Genomic DNA, 25,000 nt, shown 5'->3' with positions numbered 1-25,000 from the left:
CTTCTCACTGGTTTTCGTGAAGCACTAAGAGTGAGCAGGCGCCGTAAGGTTCAAAACGCCAATTTTTGACCATAAGATTCCTACGGCGCATGTTCTCCTAGACAGTGTTTCCCAGAGCCTTGCGTCGATCCGAGGTTCTGATGACGAGAATGTTGTGGCAGTTGAACGTTCAGCTTGACTTCAACTACCGGTAGTTTCCGATTAGCACAGAGACATAACAAATATCTCACTGACGTTGTTTTCTTGGTCCGTACAAAAAGTTACGGATTCTCGTTTTTTTCCGGTTAATTTATAGCCTAAGCCGAAGCCCACAGCCGAATCGTAAGCGATATATACAATATGAGTGGCAGATCTGTATCACATTTATAACCTCGAGATGGAGCCGAGAGTTGGTAGATGTGATACTTGGTTTTAAACGTCAGCATTTAAGCGTTAATGTACACTCCTATGCCTTTTGTGCATTAAAAAATGTGCATGCTGCAGATATTTTCATGCTTGCATGCACTCTTTTTAAGGAACAAGACAGAGGATCAAATCTCCTGAGTATTTTCACGTAGTCTGTGTTGGGAAAACCAAATGTACAAGCGAATAAGGTCTGTTGCCTCACTAAAATTCAAGTTATGAAAACAATATTTCCATGGTCACTACGCATTGTACAATCTGCCTGCTCTTCGCTGGCAACAATTTCATTTTTCTTTGTCATCCTTTGAACGTTTCCTTGTCTCGCACTGGTTGACCCATCTTTGCTTCATCCTTTCCACAAACATCTGCAATTGAATGCACAAATATTACACAGATCCAGAAAAGCCCTATCCTCACCGCGTAAACTAACCTAGGTTCGATCCGGGTTAGTTATCGTCGTGTGAACGCTGCTAACCCGGGTTCGACCCGGGTTAAATCCAACCCATATCCAGAGGTAGGTTTGACCCAGGTCGAACCTGTATTACTTTTGAAGAAGCGTCATGTGAACGCAAACCTGGGTCGAATCCGGGTTAATTTCAATCTCACACGCGCACTTGTACGTTTACCCATCGACCGTTGCGTATGCGTATTTCAAGCCGCCATTTTTTTCCGAATATATTCAATGTGTCGAATGTCGTTTGAACAACTCGAGATCTCCAGTTGGGAGAGGTGGTGAGACGTGGGCAGAAACTCGACTCTTTTTCATCCGCCTGGCATTTAACAACTTAAGCCCTTTTAAACGTCGAATGTCACATGTGCCGAATCTAATGCAAATGAGAAAAATATCTTGTTTTCCCTTATTTGCATTAGATTCGGCACATATGAAATGCGACGTTTGAAACGGGCCTTACGAAATATATCAATTATTACACAAGTAACAATAATTACCATCGTCATAACATCTTTGCCTGGTTTTCTGTCACGTGATCAGCGGTCATGTTTTCTTGGTTTGTTTTTTGGTGTTGAGAACATGTTCAAAGAGCGCGTCATTTGGAGTAAGTGGAACCGAAAATTTTGCGAGACTTTTAAGAAACAGGCCCATACTCTGAGGGGTTCATCTTTAGGTTCTCCGGTTTTCCCCCTTAGCCAAAAATTGGCATGTAGCTCAACAGGAGCGCATGACTTGGAGTGAACAACTTCATTGTATTTTTATTGACCAAGGTATTTTTAAATCGATTTACCCGTGAAACCAGACCTTTCCAGCTGATCAAAAGTCTTGCATGAGAAATTATTACCCCATTATTACTCATGGGATTGAGAATGGTCGCTTGTGCAAGACAAATCTTATTTAACCCTTTCACCGCCAAAAATGCAAATTGGCACTTATAGATTTTACTCTGTCCAACACCAGACGAGTTTACTCTTCAATGGGGAACCCCACAGGAGTGAAAGGGTTAACAACAGCTAGGTTCACTCAAAAACTATATCCCCATTAATTAATTAACCCTTTCACTCCTGTAAGGGCCACTGAGACTTATAGATTTTTAATGGCAGGCTTTGCGAAAAGATGAAAGGTAATCGATCATTCATAATTACCTTTTTAACGGGAACACGGGCATATAGCACAGTTTCGCCAATGGATGACTGGGTGAAAACCAGCACGCCAAAAAAACCAGCTCGGGTAGAGTTACCAGAAGAGCGAAACACCAACTCAAGCTGGGGAAAGTCATTGAACGAGTTCTTCAGCAACTCATGACTGACGCTCTAAAAAAACAGTTGCAGAAGTTATGAGTAAGTACTTTTAAAAAATTAATTAACAAAAATATTGAGAACGAAAGAGTTTATAAAGTTGGAGGAAATACACACAAAAAGATCGGCTTAAACTATCCGCTCCTTGCCTGTATGTGTCCATTGTTCAGAGTCTTCAACGAAAATAATAGATATCCACATGTTCACCTATGACCTTCCAATTACTACATGTAGTAGTTCCATGCATTGGGCTATAGGAAACTCGAGGGTGATTAGACCATCTAACTAGGTTCATTCACGCTTACATGAAAGGTCGACACAATTGAATGCCGAAACCCCTTTGCACAGTCCAACCAACCGTGACGAACGATCCAAGGCAGACCCCTTTTGGGGCCATGCACCGCACCCGAGGAAAAACTACTTGGCAAACCTCTTGGGGGGTGCAGGGATGGCGCAGTGGTGAGAGCACTCGATTTTCTGTGCGCTCTTAAGGTGTTCCATGGGTAAACAAACAAATTCCAAATTCCAATTTCAATCCTCCTACACTTTGAAAATAATTTAATGAAATTTAATCCTTACCTCGGCAAACCGACATCAAGCTGCCTGTACAACTGTAAAACTATATTCTACGATTGCAATGTAAGTTACCATGCATCAGTTTGTTTTCTAGTTCAACTTATATCCCGCGTGCAAACATAAATTTAAAGGGGGGAAAAAAGGAGATGCATTTTCCAGTTTTCTCTGAAAAAACGAGATTAGTTGGATGTTTATTTCATCTCTAAATATTTTATTACATCCCTATATAGTATTTGGATCAAGCCAAAAATACCAGCTTTTAGATTGAGCAGGATGCATTGCAGAATACGACGCGTTCTATTGATCTATATCCTATCTCGTGCGCGTACTAACTTAACTTAGATGTAATCCCCTGATGATTTCTCTCGACCTAATTCTAATTAAACTGAAATCATTTTGATCATGGCCCCGTACATTATTTCTTCAAAGAAATTAATAATTATATTACCAACTCCGAAGCTGTCTGGTCGAGCTTCCAGCCTTCAACATCTTTGACGACAATAGCCACATTCTCTTCACATGTTACCGAGAAATTCAGTGATTCAATCGATGACACCAGTCTCCCTTCTTTCGCTTGTTCCTTTCTCGTCAACCTCTGCAGAAATACAAAGATTTTTAAGGTTTCATTCAAGAGACATAGCAACAGCCATTCCTCCTGGTCTTTGCTTTTCTGTAACTATGTTATTGAACGTCTAAAAACATCGAATGTAGTATAAATGGACCAAGTTCATATTTTCGCCGTTTTCTAATAAAGATGCTGACACTCTATTTTCAGAGTCGAGAAAAATCCGTTATAGGAATGGGAAGGCCTTCATATACTTTCATGAACTTTTATTCTCCATGAAACTAATAGAATGTAAGCTCCATTAACAAAATCACGCATATGAAATAAACGTACAGTATATAGTTGAAGTGCGAGGTGTCGACGAAAGAGAGAAATGATCGTCGCACGTATCTGGACAATTAAAGCATTTGTCCCTTATAGACACCTGAAAACTTCTGGTGGCTCTCACGGGATTCGAACCATAACTTCTGCGATACAGGTGCGATACTCTGAGGCCACTCAGATGGATGAAGGCCAATTTGTTGGACTCATGTGCCCCCGTGAAAGGACTGGATAAATGAAATAAATTTACATAATTTTAGTGCGTATATGAAGGTACCGGGGTCACAGACCTTCCCAAAAACAAGGTGAGTGTTACAGAGATAAAATACACCTTATTCCAAAAAATGTATCATTTTAGAATTCTTTTGTCCGCTTGCAAATTAGCACTTGTTGCCTCGTTCAAGGTTAAATATTCTTTTGAATTTTAAGCTTAAGAACGAGGCAAAAAGGGCTAATTTGCAAGCAAACAACGGAATAAATGGCATGATTTTTACTGCCGCAGTCCAATCTCTAATCAGGAGAGGAGCACATTTTTCTTTGAAACGCAAGGGACTGTGGTCAAAGGCGCAAGGAATTGTGGTTATTCGTGAATGAAGGAATTAAGATACTCGGTATGATACTCTTACAAAGAAGTGCTCTGTTTTTCATTTCGCTTCTCGTATCCTCAAACTATAGATTCTTGTGGTAGTGCACTGCACTGCACTGCACACTATGGGTGCGTTCGATTGACCGTATTCTGGAGTAGGAATACATGGGATGGAAGCTTGAAATCCTTCATTTTTACGGAGATCCACATTAAAATTGTAAAACACCTGTTAAAATACTATTTTAAACATATCCTATTATCTTTGCTGCTTCAAAACGCCAGATACAACGTTTTAAATCATCACTCCACGTATTCTTATTCCGGAATAGGGTCAATCGAACGCACCCTATAGACCGAATGCATAAATGGCGGCCAAAAAAATATTATTTTGTTTATGTGCTAATTAGACTCACTAGCCTCGCTCTCAAGCAACATTTCTTTTGTATTTTGTACATGCAAACGAGGCTAGTGAGTCTAATTAGCACATAAACAAAATAATACTTTTTTGGCCGCCATTTATGCATTCGGTCTATGTCACCTGGTTGTAGGAGTGTAAGAGTGTCCGTGGTGCCAATAGGCCCGCAGCGCGTGCATAAATCACTAAAATAGACAGGTCTGTTGGAAGCGTGCTTGAGTTTCAACAAAACGAGCGCCAAAATCGCAAGAATTTGCAGCATTTCTACCATTTAGGTAAACTAGTTGAAGAAGGTGTATTGTGACAAGCCTCGGCCATTTCAAAACAGAGACAAATAACACAACATTAACAAACAAACACTGAATAGAAAACGAAAAGTACCTCATAAGACCATTCACAGTCATCAAAGAAGTGAATCCTCATTCGAATTTCCTCTCCACCTTTGGTCTCGCTACAAAATGCAGCGATTTTCATTCGTTTAAACATCGACGGCGAACTCCTATCATATTTGCCAACAATTACGTATTTTGAGAGATGGTCCGTGAGAAACCTTACGTGGTTACTTTCAGAAAGAAACTTTCGTATCCCATTTTCCTCAGTCTGATTCGTCGCTTTCCATTCGTTATTTCGAAGCTCTTTGAGGAAGATACTCCATTTTGGGCACGACAAGATCATATTTGCACCATGGGGTATTCGAACCTCAAGCCTTCCACTGAACCGGGAATTTGACGCTGCTAGCTTTATTTCCGGACTGAGAAGCAACTCGTCTTCCCCTAAAATTTCCGATCCCGAAGGACTTTGTGCTTGCAGATTTAAATCCCTCAGAACTTTCATCTGGCCATCGGTTTCGAAGTCGGTAGCCAAGATTTCGACTCCTGTTCGCTCGAACACCACATGACCAGGGGCAATCCAGTCTGGATATTCTGAATCTACATCCCTCTCCTCTGCATCGAAACACAATCAATGACTTTAGCTGCATTCACTGGCTTACAATACTTTCCGAACAGAAAAGCAAGCAACTGATGATGCGAATAACGCTTTAGTTTGTTAGGGAAGGTACGTTTTTTATTTGGGGGGGGGGGGGGGGTGGGCCGGGGTATTTTAGAATTTTTTTGCGAAAAAAGTCGTAGCCCTCCCACTTCCTGGAATGGATTAATGCATGACCCTTCAAAAATACCCAAACAAAAGTATCTGACCCGTGAAAATAATAAACTGGAAGTGTTACTCATATAACCGCGTTCATCTGCGCGCAAAGTAGTTAATCGCGTGGCGTGTTATTGTACGGTGAAAACTTGAAAATGGGCGGGGATGTACGAGGAATAGAAAGAGGGAAATGTGCTTGTGGGGAATGCGAGGATTTCATGAGGTCTGATGGAGCAACTTGTGGCTATTGTGGCTGTTTGCCGACTCGCCATTCTAAAAAGGATGCCCGCTACTCCTCTGACTCAGTTGATGGCACATCGGCTACGGGAACAAGTGAATCGAAAGCACAAGTCCAGAGAAGTGGAAAGATGAAGACCCAAAGGGCGAATATACTAAATTCTCAAATAGTATTCTGCCAAAATTCTAACTATTCTTCTGGACCACTTGTCCTGACAAAGAAGTTTGAGAACTAGTCAGTGGGGACAGCGAGGCTATTAGAAAGTTTTCAGATAAATTAATTGTCCCCGAAAAGCTTGTGGCAGAGTATGTTGAGCACCTTGCCCAGATAAAAATGCGCAAGGAGAAGAAGAAAGAAGAGACTGAAAGGGAGCGAATGGAACGGTTGAACCGGAAGTACAATGACATTGACTGGGCTGGACTGTACAACTCCGATAAGCTGTAGTCCTAGAGGGTGGACGAGCTATCCTTGTACTTTTCCCATCACAACATCACCTTTAAAGGGAAGAAAGCTGAAAAGGTCGCAATGATCAAAGCTCACATTGGCAGCTTGCGGTACAATTCAATGGAGCGTCAACAACCTCGGCAGCCACCGCTAAGAAATGTGAGGCAACAAGTGACCTCATCACTTTCCGAGGTCGAAACTGACTCGCAAAGTGATGTAGTGGATCGAGTTGTCGGTTCAAGTTCGAGTAGCTCAAGTGACGAATCCTCACCGGAAACTGATTTCATACCAGAACCCCCCCCCTCCCCCCCCCCAGGAAACATCAAAATATGAGCCAAAGAGGGCACGGGTCGAGAGAGACAATTATGTTAGTTGGGAGAAGATAGTTTTTTGATAAGTAAATTTTTCGACACCTGTAAATAATTTAGATTAATCTCGACTGGTAGCTTTGCTTGTATATACAAAATAGAAGCGACATGGAGTAATTTTTTCCTTGCCAAAAAAACTATTACCCTCCCCGGGTTGAGAATAAAACAGGTTTGACCCTCCCCAATTTGTAAAAAAATTACTAAGGACCCTCCCCTCCGAAGCCCCGGCCCACCCCCCCCCCCCCCAATTAAAAACGTACCTTCCCTTAGAACGGGATTAATTATACTAATTTACGGACGACACTGTTAGTGTTTTAGTCACATTCGTAGTAATATATATCCTCTAGCATCCCATTACAAAAAATTAGAATTATCGTTTCGCGAAATACTTCGTTCTACGGTTGTTTTTGATTTGCTAGTTTGTTAATTCTGTTAATTAATAACAGCGTGTAGGAAGGCGACACCAAAAATATCATTACTTTATCATTATCAATGTAAGGAAAACCTCCATAATAATTGTAATTTTGGTGAAATTTCGGTTTTGCGATATGGGGCGTTTTGGGTATAAATTAGACACCGCTCGCCTCCTACAAGAAAGGATGTCTCAAGATAACTGATAAAGTCAAAGTTTGATTTCTTGCAACTGAAGATCGAGGCACATATCGAATAGCAAGTCAATCGTATTCTAAAATCATTTCACTTTCATTTTAGTGTGTCGAGCATGAAAAAGACGATGTCATTTTAGTGAATCCACTTCTTTCTTTTCCCTGCCGAATGCCCCCTTTAGTTTATGTTATTCTTTTTTGCTCAGACTTCCTCATACGAACTCTTGCATTGATTGCCTTCTTGCACTGTGCCAATAACTAAATCTTGCTGTTGCTGTTGTTAATGGCACGGAGATATAAAGTCGATTTTGAATATTTACGAACTCACTCGCACGAATTCTTAAGCGAAACGGAAAACGACAGAGGCTGCAGTGCTTGTCATAAAAGCATAAAAATTTCTCTTATTCTAACTCAGTGGTTTCTCAATACTCGGAGAAAAAACTCGGAGCAGAGTTTAAAACAGTTAATTAAAGGGCCTGTGTCACGATAAAGAGCATGACGGTGGGCTTGATTGACAACCACACCACTTTCAACCAATAGAAATCTGCACACGACTCCCGCGAGACGAGATATATCTTGGAAATAAAATGGCGAAGCACAAGCAATGTTTCCGCAGCCCCTTACGAGAAAAACGTAAGGAACGTCGATGAAATTGTTTCGGGCAAAAATGCGAATCATTTGTGAAATTTCCAGGCCTTTTTTTCAGTGGAATCCTTCACTTGTCATGCTATAGCCTCGAGTGTTCTGCAGTTGAACGTCAGGGATGTAGTAGGAAAATCTATCTTGCACAAATTATCTTGCACAACCATGCAGAAACAAGGTAGGCAATAATACATGTTCAACACTCTTTTTTTCACAGCGATTGCGGTTTCCGGCCGGCCGAATAGACAAGCTGAGTTGTTTATCAAGACCTGTTAACCGGTAGTACTCGAGCTCAGCTGTTGAAAGTGCTAGTAAAAAACTAGACTGTTCACAGTCCCCTATTTTTCCGTTTGATCGTCGGGATCGAGCACAAACTTTCGCCATCTTTGTTTTTAAAAGCGAGCGCGAACTGGGGAGAGCGATATAACTACCGAGTGGGTGGAGGGAGTGGAGGGGTTTTGGTTTTTTCCCGCCAAAACCCCTCCACTCCCCCCACCCACTCGGTAGTTATATCGCTCTCCCCAGTTCGCGCTCGCTTTTAAAAACAAAGATGGCGAAAGTTTGTGCTCGATCCCGACGATCAAACGGAAAAATAGGGGACTGTGAATAGTCTAGTAAAAAACAGCTGTCGCAAATGTGCCTTAAGCCCCGGCCAAACGAAACGCAAGTCATCGCAAGTCGACGCAAGTTCTCACTTGCGAAGACTTGCGTTCACTTGCGATAGGGTGGCCAAACGCGACGCAAGTTGAGCGCAAGTCCTTTGCAAAAGTAGCAGAATTTTTGTTTGAGATTCCTGCTCAAACAGCGGCATCAGATTGGCTAAAAGGTTTCCAAAAAAGTTCGAATGACTTGCGAAAACTTGCAACCACTTTCGTTGAGTGGCCAAACGAGACGCAAGTTGGGCGGACTTGCGTTCAAAATTTGAAGATGGTCAAATCAAACGCAAGTCGTCGCAAGTCTTCGCAAGTGAATGCAAGTGGGTGGCCAAACGGTATGCAAGTTAGCGCAAGTAACAAAACTTGCGTCGACTTGCGATGACTTGCGTTTGTTTGGCCAGGGCTTTAGGGAAATCAAGAACATTTGATGAGCGAGGAAGAAAAGAATCAGAAGAAATCAAACATTCAGAATGTACATTTACTTCATCACACAATCAGTGATGAATACACGCCATACTGATTAGAAAATCTCCATGCATTCAAATATATTTTGGTTGCTTTACTTGTTTAACTTGTTCTGCCAAATCACCAATCAATTTCTCTGTTCAGCTTATAAGCATATCACGTTTCACGATTTCTCCAAAAAAAACGTTCCTAGGCAGTTGTGACTAGTAAAAAATGTATGGAAGTCTTTGGGGAGTTCTCTTCCATGTATGTACATCATAACTTCATAAAATCAATAATCTTTGAGGGCAGGGCTTCTTTCACGGAATTGCAATGTACCACATTAATAAAACAGTCTCTTTCCCAATATGACATGGAAACTGGCCATAAAGACACTACAGTCATCAAAACTACAGAAGGGAGTGGGAAAGCATGGATTACGCTGATTGCCTTCTTATGGAACAAGATGAAAATGCCTTTGACCTTGAAGATGCCAGCACTTCACTTGCCCATGTACCATAGTCAAGTGGACAACCTACATTTCTATAGATCTATTTCATAATGCTGGCCAAATAAATGTTCTTCTGTTTTAGCTGACAAGCCTTTCTAGTCTTGCTACGACGAGCAACTTTTAAAAGAATATTCAAAATGAGGGAAATAGGTGTAATTAACATAAATGCAAAAAACTGTAAAAATGCTGCCATTTATGAAAGTGGTCTATTGACCAAAAGCCAGTTTCTTAATGGTGCAAATAAGGTAACTGTCGTAGTACAGGTGTATGCCCCAGGGCATCGAAAACAAAGGTTGTGGGGATGCAACTTTATTTCAAAAACAAGGCACTTTTGAAAACTCTGTTTGGACACAGAATATTTATACATCCTAAATACACAAGGTGACTGCCCTTGGAAGAAGGAAGAGGAAAGTTGTTCCCTCTCTGTTGTGTGCATGTACTTTGTACTAGAAGACACTACTCCCTCAGCAACAGGTGTTTAGATGGGTTTCCGAACTGTCTAAATGTTGGGAAGTAATAGCAGACACAAAACCGCTGAAAGTGTCTGGTTTTTCATTAAAGGGAACCTCCAATCCCAAATAAAAATATCAGGAAATCTCAGGAACACCTCTTTTAATTTTCAGCATACCATTACCCCCAATAACTGACTTGTTTTAGTTGCCTTGTTGTAAAACTTTGGTTTAGGATAAAAACTATTTTTAAAGGCAATTTTAGATAAATTTTATTTGTGACACCATTTCTTCTGGTTTAGACTGACTTAAAGTTTTGCAAGAGTGGAAATTTTCTTAGAATAATAATAATAATTATTATTATTAATAATAATTATTATTATTGCTTTCACATCTTCAAATAATCATATAAATAATTAATTTATATGAATAATAAAATTTGATTTTGCTTGTCTGTCATCTGTATTCACATGTCACTCTCAATACCACTTTTTACAATAACTGTCAATTTCCCAATATCATAGCACTGACTTGCCATTTCCATTTTTTGTATTTTAAATTATGTTTTTTCACTGTAGTTTAAATAATTTCAGTTCACAAAAGCTATGCAATAAAATTGCCATGTACAAAGCTGCACAGTAAGAAATCACACCAGTAGACAAAATTCTAAAGTTATACAATATAATACCATAAGACAAAACTCCAACAACAATTTCAAAGCTACAATGTGTCATGTATGGTCAGCCCTTATCTTGGGTTAAAAACTGTCAAGTCATACACTGTATATCTTGGCCTGGTTTCCAGCTGGCTTAGTGCTACATGTCACAATGAACTCACAAAACTTGAAGAGAAAAACAGTTAACATAATTATTACTTCAAGTTACTACCAAAACTGAAGCAAAAAAGCAAGGCTTATAAGCTTGATTTGAGCCATTCCATTGACTCCTGACTGTTAGTAATTTCATCACTGCAACAATATATTATTGTGAGGGCAGTTATATTTTTCCTAGTTTTACTGTAGCTGAAAGTTTTGCATTTAAATCTCTATGAGCTGCTTATTTGTGAAAATCTGTTTCTGCATCTTGCCAGGAGCTCATGAGCTGGAAGAGGTTCACTTTCAACAATTGTTGGAGAAATGATTCTGGGATTGTCAAGTTCCAGACAGATTTCACAAGTGATTGAATCATCGTCGTCATCAATACGAAGTTTAAAAATTTTGGCCATCAGCATCCAAATATATCCACAATCTTTGGACACCTTTAATATGCTCACATCCCAAGATTTTGTTCTCTGGTTATATTTTCTTGCAATGATGGTGTCAGCATGATCCTCAGTGGTGAAAAATGAAAAGCCATTATGATACCAGTAATTCCAAGCAACGGTAGTCAACTTTTTCCTTGCTCTGTAAACTTGTTCCCTAGAAAAAAGGTTATGGGCCAGTTAATATGAAAAGACAGGAAAATTTATTATTAATAATTATTGCTATCAACAATAATCACGAGTTACACTATTCCACTACTGCTACATTCAGCAGATGAACCTTGCCTGGACAGTGATTGACTACCCAGGGTCTGTGATTGTTCATTTGAAGTAACCCTCTATACCATAATTGCTTTTGTAAGCCAAACAGTTCGGCCAGTTAGTACAAATAGCAAACATCAACTAAACAACCCAGGTCAACAACCCATGAGTTACTGAACTACTAGTGTCAACCTGCAGTCTCCTTTAATTTTCAACAATGAACATACACGTACTTCATGACAACATAATTATTTCTTCAGTTACAGTATTAATAACTATCATCATACTGCTGTGCTCATCATTGTTGATAATGATGTATAAAACTTAAGTGAAAGAAATTCTCATTGACTTGTGTACATCAGAGACATACTGTTTGCACATTCCAAAGGACCAGTATGCCAAAAGTGATCCGTGCTTACACAAGTAGTTTTACCAGGTGGTTTCTGTTTGACTAAAATGAACACAACTTACTGTTTGTTTATTATTATTATTATTATTATTATTATTATTATTATTATTATTATTATTATTATCATTACTATTATTATTATTATTATTATTTTGTAAATGAAACGCTTTAGCTCTGGTGCATGTTATGCCGACGGAGCAAAGGAGCGAGCCATAGCCAATGGCCAAAGGTCCTTTGTGTCATTTCTTCTCCTTCAGCTTTGCAACAGCTTCCTCCTTAGAATTATAGCTATTATTGTTGTTGTTGTTGTTATTATTATTATTATTATTACTACTATTATTATTATTTGTAAAATTTATCATCAACATGATACGTCTTGCATAGTGTAGTCAATTGCTTGATAGTGTATTAGTTGCATAGTGTATTTCAAAATACTTGATTATGGTTACCGGTACTCTGTGTAGAAAGGTAGCTAAATGACTGGCAAATGAATGTACTGGTAAATTGGCTTTCAAATGATGTGAAATAAACTGAGCAGATCTCAGAGGGTGTGATTCACAGCTACACCATTATTTTTTTTACTATCATACTCGCCCCTATTCTAATTAGAAAAAAATAGAACAAAAAAAGAAACAAAAAGTCAGCCCTTCTTTTTTACCAGACAAAAATTCTCATTTACGGTGGGCTTCAACAGCGAAATCCAGACTCTTCCTGCCACTTTTCACAGCTGATGCCAATTGCTCCTTGTGCGTCCCCACACTGAAAGCCATCATTCCATGGCAACTGAACTGTCGGATAAAAAACACGAATAGCAAAATAATAGTACATTCACTAAGCTGACGACAAAGGATTATAGTGCTAACGGGAAACCAACAATCAATGTAAATGCTAACCCCATTCTTAGTCTCACCTCCAAGGACAAAAGATGTTGTGCGAAGGCCGTGTCAGTGGAATCGACGCACATACACTTTATTTTTTTCCAGCTTTCAAAGACATCTTTCGCTATGTAAAGCTTTCGATGTGCTTCCTCCCATCTCCTATTCCTTGTTTTCTTCTTTCTTTGGATGCAAAGCGGCTACGAGGTGTAAGAACCTTTCGATCCGAGCCGCTTCGCCTGATTCGGCTTTCGTGGACATGAATTTTATCTACACAGATCCCAAAAACTAACACAATATGCCGTCAAAGTCTTCGTATATAACCAAATTGAAGTTTAGAAATGTTATTACAACTTTGGCACGTCTCACAGTGTCGATTAAACAGGATTTCCATCATCGATTACTGGCTTTGAAAAAAAGAACGGGTCAAAAATCATACAACCGCACATGCGCAATAGAGTGCCACAGGCCATTTGATTTACCCACATCCTGCGCTGGGACCGGAAATCGAACGCGATCGCCAACCCTGCTCCCTCATTCAGTCCACGGGTGGTAAAAGAGAATCCTTGCTGACGTCTATGTTACCATTTTGTTTCATTAACATACGAGTTTGCTTTCAGAAGGCATGATGCTATTCAGAAATTGACTTTAAAAGGGAAAAGAACTTGTTAAACGTAGTTAAATCTCTAGTTTTAAGCCTTTTAGCTTGGATAAGGAGCCAGTTATTAGCCATCAAAACCTTCTAAATTCTAGAGTGTCAAAGCCGCCTATGATCCCATAAATTCTTTGTAAAGCGTTGAATTTTCGAAGCGTCGTTGTTCAGAGATTATCTGGTATATCGGGTTCAAATTTTCAGAGATAGCTCGTTATGCATCAATAGTCAGTACTTTATTTTCGGCTGACTGATTAGTAAACTATAGCCTTCTGCTAATGAAGCACCCACAACTAAAATGTAAACAAAGTTTCCCCTATTATTTCTACTCACCAAATCCTGCATCAGGAGCTCGAGGTTCAGACTTTTTGAATTTTGGCTTAATTTCTTCTCTTCCAGAAGGATTTCGACCATTGTTGATTAAGTTATAACAGACCAAGGACATAATAACGAAACCGAAAGCGTAGACTTGAGCTGATAAGTTATCAAGTCCTAGGAAACCCAGCAATCCATTGCCATTATGACTTTCTTCACAAACAATGGCCGAGGATACTTCTTTTACCTAAAGGCAATTCTCATTCCGTTATAATAGGTTGAAACATCGCGGGCACGATCACAGCAAGAGGGAATTTATTACTTTACGTGCATGCCTACGAAAATCTAATGCTTGCGTCGTACATTTACGCAAATCAAAGTATTAAATGATCTTTTACATCAAACTCAACTGTGGAGTGATTATTTATCGAACATCGGCAATCCTTGTCTTGCACTACAAAATCAAACACACTTTTAACTTCACAGCTGTTTCCAAAATGAAATCTGTCTGATCGTTTACTCGACACTGTGAAAAGACGACAATTCGGAAGTGTCGCGGGCGCCTCCATCTTACGATTCAAGGACTTTCTCCTCCAATCAACAAAATCCTTAAAGATAATTGTTTGCCAACTTACCAAAAAGTAGAGTAGAAATATAAGGACTTCCATCCTGATTTCGCTACTCTTTGGATCCAGGAAGTAACTCAGAAATTCAGAACGATTGAGAACGAAACTAACGGGGTTTATTTGCATAAGAAGTTATTGCAGCGGTTATATTAGCTAACTTGCATATTGTAACGCTTATTTATCATTCGTTGCCACAACAGAGATGATGATTTAGGAGTATTTCATTTTCCGAGAAAAAAGAAGAGGTTCGAAAGTCGGGTTCCAAGGGTATTCCCCGGTATCCGGGTTATTCTGACCAATCACAACACTGCTGTCAAGCGCGTGACCGGTGTGGTAATTTGACACAATTTAAATCGAAACACCATAAAATGAGCGCAGCTGATTTAGCATGGCCAGCACGGTGCAATCAATTTTTTAAACTCAATTTGACCGATTTGAAATAGCATGGTAGGTCTTAGAGCAGTTGCTTAGTAATTAGCCAAAGAAAGAAACATTGTACGTGCGTAAAATATAGATAGTGGAAAGGTTTCACTTTCCTGTTTTTATTTTCCCTTTACAATGTACTTTTGTTTCAATTTCGAGTGACGGCAATTGTCATCCGGATAATGACTTTCGACTCTTAAGCGACAGGTTAGGTGCGAAAGTAATTCTGAAAATAATAGTAGTGTTCCAACCTTGTTAATTTTGCACACCGCTTTAACTTTGTAGGACCACAAAGAAAGTAGCAACGAGAATGGCGGCGTTTCTCGAATCGAATCTCACGACGCGAGAGAAGAACTGATTGCAAGTGCACGCGAAAATGCACCAGAACAAACTCTGGAAAATCCCAACGAGGAAAAATCGCCAGGCACATCGTCAGAAGAGCCACCAGTGTCTTCTGTTAGTGTGCCGTCGGAATTAGAAAGCAGCCACCTTGCCAAAGAAGAGCCCTGTCACCTTTGCAATGGACTCGGTGTCGAGAAACAGGAAGAAACAGTTCAGAACCCGTGCAGGTTTTGCCGATGTAAGCCGACCAACAACGATCGTGGAACGTCGATTTCGGAGATTGATAAGGCCACTGCCGCATCTGTACTTACAGAAAGTGATTTTCTTCCCGATTCACGAAGCGCGTTTGGCGATTGCCTACTTGGCTTGTCCGATAGCACTTCACTCGCAGAATACAATTTTAGTGGCAGCGAGCAACAGGTTGAAGATCTTAAAGCAGAAGCTCCTCAAAAAGAGAAAACTCCATCTTCAAGTAAGTGTGTACTTGAAGTGTAAGTTATTTTCAGCCGGTTGTTTCTAAGTTTTCTTAAGTGACTTGTTTATATCAATCTTGCCCCTGTGTTGGAACATCGACAATGTAAAACCTGTGTTGTACATCGAACGTAACAATTAAAATTCACGTATTAAGATTATTTTTAACTACAAGATATTCTAAACAATACGATTCTGAACGTCTTTATTAATAATAAGCCATGCAATATTCAACATTTTCACAACAATATCATCTGATCGTGGTAAGACGGAAACGTAACGGAGACGGTCTTTCTTTGGGAACTTCGATCAAAAAAGCTTAAGACAGAGTAGTGTGAATGTTGTTGCTTGTTTCTGACGGTTTAAACCTTTCCTAGATTATCAAATAGAAACGATTTTGAAACCTTGTTTTGTTATAGATTGTTGCCATTTATTTGTACAAACTTCATGGATTGGATTGACGATCAGAATGTTTTTATTTGAAAGAAGCTTTCCCGGAAGAAGAGAAAAGCATTTCACGTTATATATGATTCCGGCCGAAGACTGTAAGGTGTGTACACGTTTCACAATAATGCTATTATTTTAGCCGTAGACAATGAGTGCGCAGACCTATATTAAAGCAAGTGCAACATTTATATGTAGCAATCAAAGATGGACGGATTTGTCTCTCGTAATGTAAATGGGAAAATGTGATGATTACATCACTCGCAACAATCACTGGCTCTCGAACCAACGCATATACTTCGGTGGAAAAGAGATTACAGCTTTTTCGATGAGGCACGCAACGATGTCACCTGGCTTTGTGACAGATTTTAGTTAATTGATTTTCCTATATCCGTAAATGATCAATGTACCTACATAATATTGTTTACGCAGTGCGATAGATTTGTGCTTAATTTTTAATCACTTTATCATATTTTAACAATTGTGAATAACTTGTGAAAACTTGACTTGTAAATACTGTAATGGCTAGCATGACAATGGTTGTTTTGTCGCTGCAAAGCGACAAGCAACTCTTCAGAGACCTTTCTGATATTCAGCAAACTCGTTGAACATCTGGTTCAAAGTTCCGTTCGCAATCAGTTCAGTACAAGCAATCTCACCTTATATTCCATAAGGATTCCCGACCGCTAAATATTCACGAGAACATTGTAACAATTGTGAAATCGTGAGAATAACTAGTGAAAACTTAACTTGTGAATACTGTAATGTCTAGTCTGGCAACGGTTGTTTTCGTTAGAAAGGTCTCTGAAGAGTCTTTTAGCAGCAACGAAACAACCGTTGTCAGACTAACCATTACAGTATTCACAAGTCAAGTTTTCACAAGTTTATCACGTTTTATCGTTTAAAATTTAATAGTTTACAAAGACAGGTCTTCCTTGTTTCGAAACTGCATTATAAAATGGTAATTTCTGAAAAATGAAATAAATGATGTGGTTCATTATTTTTCAAACCACTTCACTATTGATTTTTCTTTGTCTATTGTTCATTATCTAAATCCGAAAGAAAGGAAAATGAAAGTTGAACTAGTTCAAAAAATTGTGAATCAGTTCAAACTACATAATAATGAAGTCTAAAATTCTTGTTGAATATAGGTGATGTTATTATCGATACGCACGGTTAGCCTTATCTAAGAAACCTCTCAGTTTTAGCAAGGGGATCTTTATTTCATGTATCATATGTGTGGCCTGGTTAGGTTAAGACTTCGGATTATAGCTCCTTTACAAAATAGATTTGCCTCAAATTTGAAATTAATGAATAGAGAAAGCAAGTATGCTTAGGGTACACAGTAGCTTCACTGTACATTTTGTTGAGGCTATAAAAACCACAGTTTAGATGAACCACAGATTTTAAAATGAAATAGTCAATCACATGCATAAAATCATTCATAAAAATAATAGGGTTTGTATCTTTTGCAGCAATTTTTGTAATTTGTTAAATTTCATACACAACAAACGGTTTTGATATTTTTCCACCACAGAAAACGTTAAATAACAACACAGTATCAGGGCTATAGAGAAAAGTTAACGTTCCAACTTGCCCATCAGACAAGCAAACTTAATGACCCACTTGTCAGAGGCATTTTTACATCTTTTGAGTGTTTAAAATCTAGATAGCTCTCGTTTTTTCTGTACATGAATGAGCTTGCCGGGGAAGCAAATGGTCGGAGAAAGTAGCTTGCCCAAGCATTAAATGACCGGACAGGGGTTTTTTTGAGCCCTGGGTATAAGACAAATCTCAGAGTAAAATAATATTTTAAGGCTGGCTAATAAGATGGGGGTTGTTGCATAGTCAGTTATTTCAGCATTTTCCCCTGGTAAATAAAAAGTAATGAAACAAACTCAAAGATATCATCTTACACTGGGAGGTGAAAAGTATGCTTTATGCCTTATCATAACTTAAGTCAATATAATTTTAAAAAGAAAATGTCTATAGCTTGATACAGTACTAGTCTTACCTTTTCAGTTATCATGAAAATGTTCTTTTTCCTGTCTCAGGCTTACGAAGAAATTCATCAACAAAACATACAGAGAGGAAATTCCAGGCAAATTCCCTTTGCTGTTAATAACAGTCAAAGTGAAGAATTTCACACTTGTTTCCTGGAAAATGAAGACCAGATCACAGTTTCATTTGAAATCGAAAACCAACATCAACAGAACTTTGTTGCAATGGATGATGATGACAGACGTGAATTTGTAAGTTACTTTCAAATTTAGAAAAACTCTCATCACATTATTATACAGATCATAATCATTGCAGTTATGAATGCTACTTTAACTCCTTTAACAGCAGTGGAATGGAAGGCTAAAAAATTCAAGGTTGAACGAGATTTGAACCCATATGACTTCTATGCTAGCACTGCAGTGATCTACCAGTTGAACTGTCAAGCCAACTGGGAGCTGGTCACTTTGTGAGTTCATGATAAAGCCTACAATATTTGCCAAATTTGACTCGGATTCTCTGCTGCATGCAGGCTTGGGTTGGGATGTCAAGGACAGTTCCTTCAATGTGAGTCACTTTCATTTTGGCAAATCAGTCTAGTATATCAAGGCTGTTCATTGGCAAAAAGCAGCAACAACAAGGTCACAGAAAAAGAGAGAAGAATGTATCTACTTACAGCAATTTACAACTAGAAATTCTGAAGCTAAAATGATGTGTTGTAAACTCAAGTCTGTTCTGAACTTTGTTCAAACAGCCATCAAGCTCGGTCCTTGAAGCTAATTAAATTGGTTGTTAACCAGACAAATATTTTTGAAAGCCAGCAGAACATTCTTTATTGTTGACTTGTTAAAAGCCTTCAGTAGCCACTGATACATAATTTATCAGCATAACAATTATTGCTATGCTCTCCTTGCGAGCTGCCTTCTGTAATACCTTCACTAATTAACACAAGCCAAGCAGAATTTGGTATTACATCCTAAGTCACTCAGGATTCTTCCTCTAACTTTCAAGATGGACCAAAGATGTTTTCTCATTAATGTTCAATATTCATATTTTGTTTTCCAGGTTTTCCGAGGCTTAACCATTCGATCTGAGAGTCAGAATAGATTGGAAAAGGGCGCCAAGTCAACTTTTCGAGTCCAGTGCATCGGTGAACCTGGAGCACTATGCCAGGAACAAGGCGTAATCACACTTACCATCAACTCACACTCATCCATGATTACCAAATTGTTTTTTCTCCATTTCCACCTGGGTAAGCAAATAATGTTTTGATCGCTTTCCTCACGAAGGAATGCAGTGGTTGAAACATTTGAATTAAAAAAAAAATTGTTTTGAGCCCGATTCTCCTAAATTCAGTGTCAGGTACGGGAGGGATGTTAGGGCCGATTTACACGACACGATTTTTGGCGCATGCGACAACCTTTGATGCGGCAGACCTGCGATATGACTTACGATTGTCGCTGCGTTTTACATGTAAAACATGTTTCAAAATGCTACGACATTTTTTTCTGACGTACGCGACAAAGTTGAAGGCCTGTCGTAACCGACAAAAATCGTACCGTGTAAATCGGGCCTAATACTTGTTGTCGCCACAAAACACGTATTCAGACGCCATATTGGAAAAGCGTGGAATAGGCCTGGGCCGGATGACAAATTGACGGGGTGGGGAGAAGGGTGGGGAGTGGGAAGAGAGAGCGGATTTCTCTCCGCTCCTCGCGGTGGCCTAGTGGTTTATAGGGCGCTTGCCTTGAGATCCGGAGACCCGGGTTCAAGACCCGCTCTGGCCACTCGTTGAATTTGATCCTGGTAGTCCCTGGCCCAACTTCCCAGCTGCACTTGTAAATAGCCAACTGGTTTGCATCAGGTCAGTTGGGATTCTTAACAGTTGTAGTTGTTGTGTTTCTGTTGTTTCGTTGATTCATTTGCCCTGAAAAGCCCCTATGGGGAGCGGTCAATTCAGTATGTATTGTATGTATTGTATTGTTTTGTGGTGACAACATATAGCGATATTTCTTGTTTACAAACATTGACGTCACATTTCTTTTGATATTCAAATTTGCCACTGAACCAATTCAAGGAACAAAGGAAGTCATTGTTTCAACAGCCAATTGGGTTCTGGTTGGCATATTAATAACAATAGGTGACGTCACGAGAAACATCGCTATATCACATCAATCTTCGCTTTTAAATTTTTCTTTTGAAATCTACCGAGAATTCCTCGTCTTCTTACTGCAAGATCGTTATTCTACAAGCCGCCTCCAGTGGCTTATATATTAATTAGCCTTCGAAGCGTTTTTCGCAGTGAGAGCTTGCACCAAAAAACCATAGCTGACAATGGAATTGCAGGAAATTGGGACGAGCGGATCCTTTTGGCTCGCCCAAATTTCTTTGTCATTTTCAGCATCCAAGATGGCCGCACTGAAGATTCCTCTTCTGCACGCCGGCAGTGTGTGCGTGTTTCCTTCGGAGAGTTTATGCCAAAAAATTAGTTGGTTGTAAGAGCCCCAGTTTTTCGATTTGGTACTGTTAGGGTTAGGGTTAAAGTTCATGAAAAATTAAAATGAAGTGTTTCCTATTTTTGGTTTCAGAACAATGAAAACAAAACGTTCACGAACGAACACTTTCCTTAATTTTTTTTCATGTTCAAGGCCAGCATTTTAACGAAGTGCTTAGCCTGTTATTTTACATTGGTCACTGTCTTTTTCAACAGAGAGTCAATGCGTGATCATGCGGATGAAGTGCAAGAAGGTGAAATTTAAATTTAACATTCGGCTTTCAAATATTGGAATTTATCAGATTGAAGCACCATGTCCAAAGACGAAAAGTGGATATTTTTTCGACCCATTTCATCGTAACCCGTCTCTCGTAAGCATTAATAAGAAATTTTCAGTCACATGACCAAAAGCGAACAGAATGAATTCTTACCAAAACAATTGTATTTTCGCCCCCGGCATACCCTGCGAGCAGTTGGTTTCTCCTACGCTTCCCGAGAGAGAACCACTGCGAGCAACCGTTAGTTTCTTTCAGTGAGCAGCAGTCCAGCGCCAAGGACGAATAAATTAAATTTGAAACCGGTTAAAACGAGTTAGTAAACTTGTTTTGGCGCTTGCGCGTGCGTTCAGCTACGTAACTGCTGCGTTTGGGCGAGCCTGCTGTGTAGGGATTTCCCGCGAAATAAGACGAAGTGATGTCAAATACATCACGTGGGAAGTGACGTACTTCGCACATGCTCGATGGAAAATCAAACGGTTGTTCGCAGTGGTTTCTCTCTCGGGAAGCGTAGGAGAAACCAACTGTTCGCAGGGTACCCCGGCAAGGCCGCCGTCCGTTCTTTTGGTGCTTCGCAAAATTAAGAACCTTCCGTGACGTACCTCAAGCGAAAGCATCCCTGTATATATAGGCCACTTCGGAAAATACCATAATACTCTTTGTCTGTCCCCCCACAATAGACCAATTTCGATATATTAAAATTCAGTCGAAAACAAAAGACATCATCTCGAGGCTCTGGGGAATAAATATAGGGTTTGTATGATGTCTTCCCAGAGCCTCGCGATGATGCCTTTTGTTTTGGACTGAATTTTAATATATCGAAATTGGTCTATTGCATAAGCATTGTTTCCAGTTTCTCTTGGGACTATACAATGGTCCCAACGAGAAACAAAAACAATGCATTATGCCAAAATTGCAGCCTATTGGAACCACCGAGAGATGTTATCCTGGGTTGGGTTGTTCAAAGCCCGATTTAGCAAATCCGGGATTAGTGCGAAACTTTTCTTTCAGTTTATTTAACGATCAAAAATGTTTCCACTGGCTTTTTTTAGCCTTCATTTTTTTAGTTAGGACCTTTTTGTTTTCCACATTACATATAATCAGAAACCCATAAGGGTTGAACAAACGTGCAACGGCCCCTTGTTGTCCATTTGCTAAGTAACCATATTTGGAACAACGAGAGAAACATTCAACTCAATCAGTTCGCAAGAACACCGTTTGACGCAATACACACCAATGTTCTCGCGCTAAATTAACTGGAAGCGAGGGGTTTTTTTCCAAATCATGCGTACTTGGACACTGAATATTCGGAAGCTGCGAACGCGCGTTACACGTTTCAACATTATGGGTTTCTGATATAATTAGATCATTGGGTTAAAGGCTTTTTCGACGGCCGAAAACTCAAACCTGGGTTGGTATGTAATCGCAGATCTAGTGCACGTAACTCGGTATTTGGAACAACTGAGCCCAGCTGGAGTGTACAGAATAGCGTGATGCTTAAAGGCTGTCACAATATCGATGCATTGCGTATATAGGTTGTTTATAACTTCATAAGGCGTTATAAGCGTATTTCTTCAATTCTCAAAAAGAGAGGAAAAGGTTAAAATAAGCGGAACTCTCACGCCAAATTTCTCCAGTCAATTTACCGAGTCAAGTAAATTCCTTTTGGTTGTCACTCTTTAAAGTTGCCAATAATCGACTGTGATAAAAATCACTTCACTCTATTTCTGCACAGTTTGAAACTCTGTGTTTGCTTAACACCTGACCTGGCCCAAATTGAGCTTTGATTTTTACCCAAAGGCTGTTTTCCACTTCGAGTGTAAGTTTTGGGTTTCACGGTTCGCCATTACTCACGTTTGGACCTCAGCCAGGGATGGATAAGGGGAAAGTTACGTCCATTTAATCACTAGCTTCAGCAAGTAAATGTAGCATCTTATTATGTATGCAAAACACGAGTTTAAAGTGCCCATAACCCCAAAATATTTTTTCGCTTAAAAAGAATCTTTGCACCTGTTCGCGAAACGCATCGCGGCGATTTTTTCCTTTTTCTAAACAAATCCTGCCATTTTAGAGGCTTCGTAAGTTGCGAAAATCCCAGCATCTTTTGTTCACGACCGAGTTAGAAGGGGAGTGGGCTATATTACTTTTTTTACGTCCCAAAACTGATTTACATGGCATTAACTCTTTGTAAAAAGGAATGCAAAGCTAGATTGTGACGTAAAAACAGAAAGTAAAAACCCAATCACCTTCTGACTCGGTCGTGAACAAAAGATGCTTGATTTTCGCAACGTTCGAAGCCTATCAACATGGCCGCAATGCGTCCTCGAACAGGTGCAAAGATTCATTTTGGCGGAAAAAATATTTTGGGGTTATGGGCACTTTTTTTTTAAAATGGATTTGAAAAGCCTGAAACTTCCGTGCTGCATATGTATTCAGGCGCGTACACACACTAAAATCTTTGACGACATTTTCTCCTATATCATAAAGTTAGTACAGGCGGACCATTAAATACGGAAAATTCCAGTCTAAAATAAAAAACAGGTGCCTTTTTTTGAAAGCAAGGCTTAAGATTTGGGTCCACTTAGTGTTTAGTTAACAGAGTTGTGAAATCCAAAGAACGAGTCTCAAGCCTTAAGCCCGGTTTACACTACAGAAATTATTTGGCACGGCTCGGGTGTGAAATTGGCACGGTTCCCAAAAAAAAGGTTCGGCCCGGATAAAATGTGCAGTGTAAAACAACCTGTCAGTTCCCAATTTCATTCCAGTGCCTCAGAAACCAAAAATCTTAACCGTGCTGGGACTTTCAGGACGAGGGTAGTCCGAGCACGGGTGGAATGAAAAAATGGTACGGGTGATGAAAAAAACAGGCACGGTTCGGATAGAACAAGTAGTGTAAACACTTTAAAGGGCCACAATTTGAGCTCTTAAGTTCTCATGGGCTAGCGGTTTTTTTGCGTATGTTTCAAGGATGACAGCTCATTCTCCACACAAAAATCAAGTTCTTGATTATAATCTGAACTTCGCCCATTGTCTACAAAAGAACTTAACCGGGCCCAACAAATTTTGGCACGGCATTTGGATACGGTAAAAATGGTGCTAGTATATCGAAAGTTTGCCGAGCTCTTTTAAGGCACCCGTGCCAATTTCACACGAGCGGTGCCGAAAATTTTTTGTAGTGTAAACCGGGCTTCTTTAATCAAACATTTTCATATCATGACTAAGTAGCCACTGATCGTGATTTAATTTGTGATATTTAATGCAGACACTTCTGAGAAAATAACAATTTGTATTAACATGAAGGGGGACATTTGATGAATTGAATCTTAAAGTTGACCGTTGTCCAAATGTTGAGGATGAATGAAGTTTGCAGGAATTGTTCTTTGTACACTTATTGGTATGCAAGGGCTGAAGCCGGGGTTCTTTTACCGTTAATAAACGTATGGAAATTAGACTCTAAACTGTCAGATTCTTGTTCCACGATTACTTTATCTAGCAATATTTAATGTGAATAGGAAAAGTAGCAAATGGAGTGTGCAACAATTTCAGCCTAGTTTAACTTATTAAATGTGTGGCATACGTATTACATTGGGAGAAAAATGTTTTTTTCACCATACCCAAGTGTCAACGTTCATTTACTTGCTTTTACTAATAAAATGGTTATCATTGGCTATGAAAGAATATTCAGGACCCTTTTTATGGTCTACAAATGAATAACAACCTACGAGGGTCTTCCAAGCTTTGCTAGTTTCAGGAACAAAATTAGAAACTCAATTTTTCAGATTGTGGTTTTAATAACAGAAGACAGAAATGTTTGCAAACACTTTGTAGCAAATAGATAATTTGAAATTGTTAACATTAAGTATTTTAGTATTGTAAATAGGCCTCTAGCATTTTAGTAGTGTAGGCTTTATTCAAAATAAATCTGAATTATTCTTCTAAATTATGTTTGCCAGGCAAAGACCTCACTGTTTTAATATTTTAAAGGTATTTGTTTAATTAGTGTCCCCAATTAGTCCATTTTGGGCTTCTAATAAAGAATAT

At 39.3% G+C, this 25,000-nt stretch overlaps 2 protein-coding genes and 1 long non-coding RNA gene across 3 annotated transcripts in view; 1 reads left to right on the top strand and 2 right to left on the bottom strand.

Annotated features, from left to right (window-relative positions):
- Positions 1-14,792, bottom strand: part of LOC138000327 (uncharacterized) — a 16,140-nt gene extending 1,348 nt beyond the window's left edge. The window contains exons 1-6 of the mRNA XM_068846649.1: positions 14,522-14,792; positions 13,905-14,133; positions 4,996-5,558; positions 3,176-3,322; positions 1,999-2,166; positions 1-767 (exon numbers count right to left, since the gene is read on the bottom strand). The exon at positions 1-767 is cut by the window's left edge and continues 1,348 nt beyond it. Of these exons, the coding sequence (XP_068702750.1) occupies positions 687-767; positions 1,999-2,166; positions 3,176-3,322; positions 4,996-5,558; positions 13,905-14,133; positions 14,522-14,638 (1,305 nt within the window). The 5' untranslated portion in view covers positions 14,639-14,792 and the 3' untranslated portion in view covers positions 1-686. The remainder of the gene's footprint in view (positions 768-1,998; positions 2,167-3,175; positions 3,323-4,995; positions 5,559-13,904; positions 14,134-14,521) is intronic.
- Positions 10,553-13,893, bottom strand: LOC138000328 (uncharacterized). Its single transcript, XR_011123111.1, has 3 exons — positions 12,955-13,893; positions 12,703-12,832; positions 10,553-11,531 (listed from the first exon to the last, which is right to left on the bottom strand). It is a non-coding gene; the product is annotated as an uncharacterized lncRNA (long non-coding RNA).
- A 47-nt stretch (positions 14,793-14,839) lies between the features above and the next one.
- On the top strand, positions 14,840-20,786 carry LOC138001136 (uncharacterized). Its single transcript, XM_068847798.1, has 6 exons — positions 14,840-14,959; positions 15,221-15,749; positions 16,168-16,298; positions 18,247-18,444; positions 19,256-19,442; positions 20,779-20,786. Exons 1-6 carry the CDS (start codon positions 14,957-14,959, stop codon positions 20,784-20,786), a joined length of 1,056 nt encoding a protein of 351 aa, XP_068703899.1. The 5' UTR covers positions 14,840-14,956.
- The last annotated feature ends 4,214 nt before the right edge of the window (positions 20,787-25,000 follow it).

Source organism: Montipora foliosa, chromosome 4, assembly GCF_036669935.1.
Source record: "Montipora foliosa isolate CH-2021 chromosome 4, ASM3666993v2, whole genome shotgun sequence".
Lineage (NCBI taxonomy): Eukaryota > Metazoa > Cnidaria > Anthozoa > Scleractinia > Acroporidae > Montipora > Montipora foliosa.
This window is presented reverse-complemented; position numbering and strand designations above follow the sequence as displayed.

Bases quoted from the DNA above. Each gene is read 5' to 3' on its own strand.
- LOC138001136 (XM_068847798.1), top strand. The intron at 16,299-18,246 runs GTGTGTACACGT...TTCCTGTCTCAG, and splicing joins TTCCGGCCGAAGACTGTAAG to GCTTACGAAGAAATTCATCA. The intron at 18,445-19,255 runs GTAAGTTACTTT...TTTGTTTTCCAG, and splicing joins ATGATGACAGACGTGAATTT to GTTTTCCGAGGCTTAACCAT.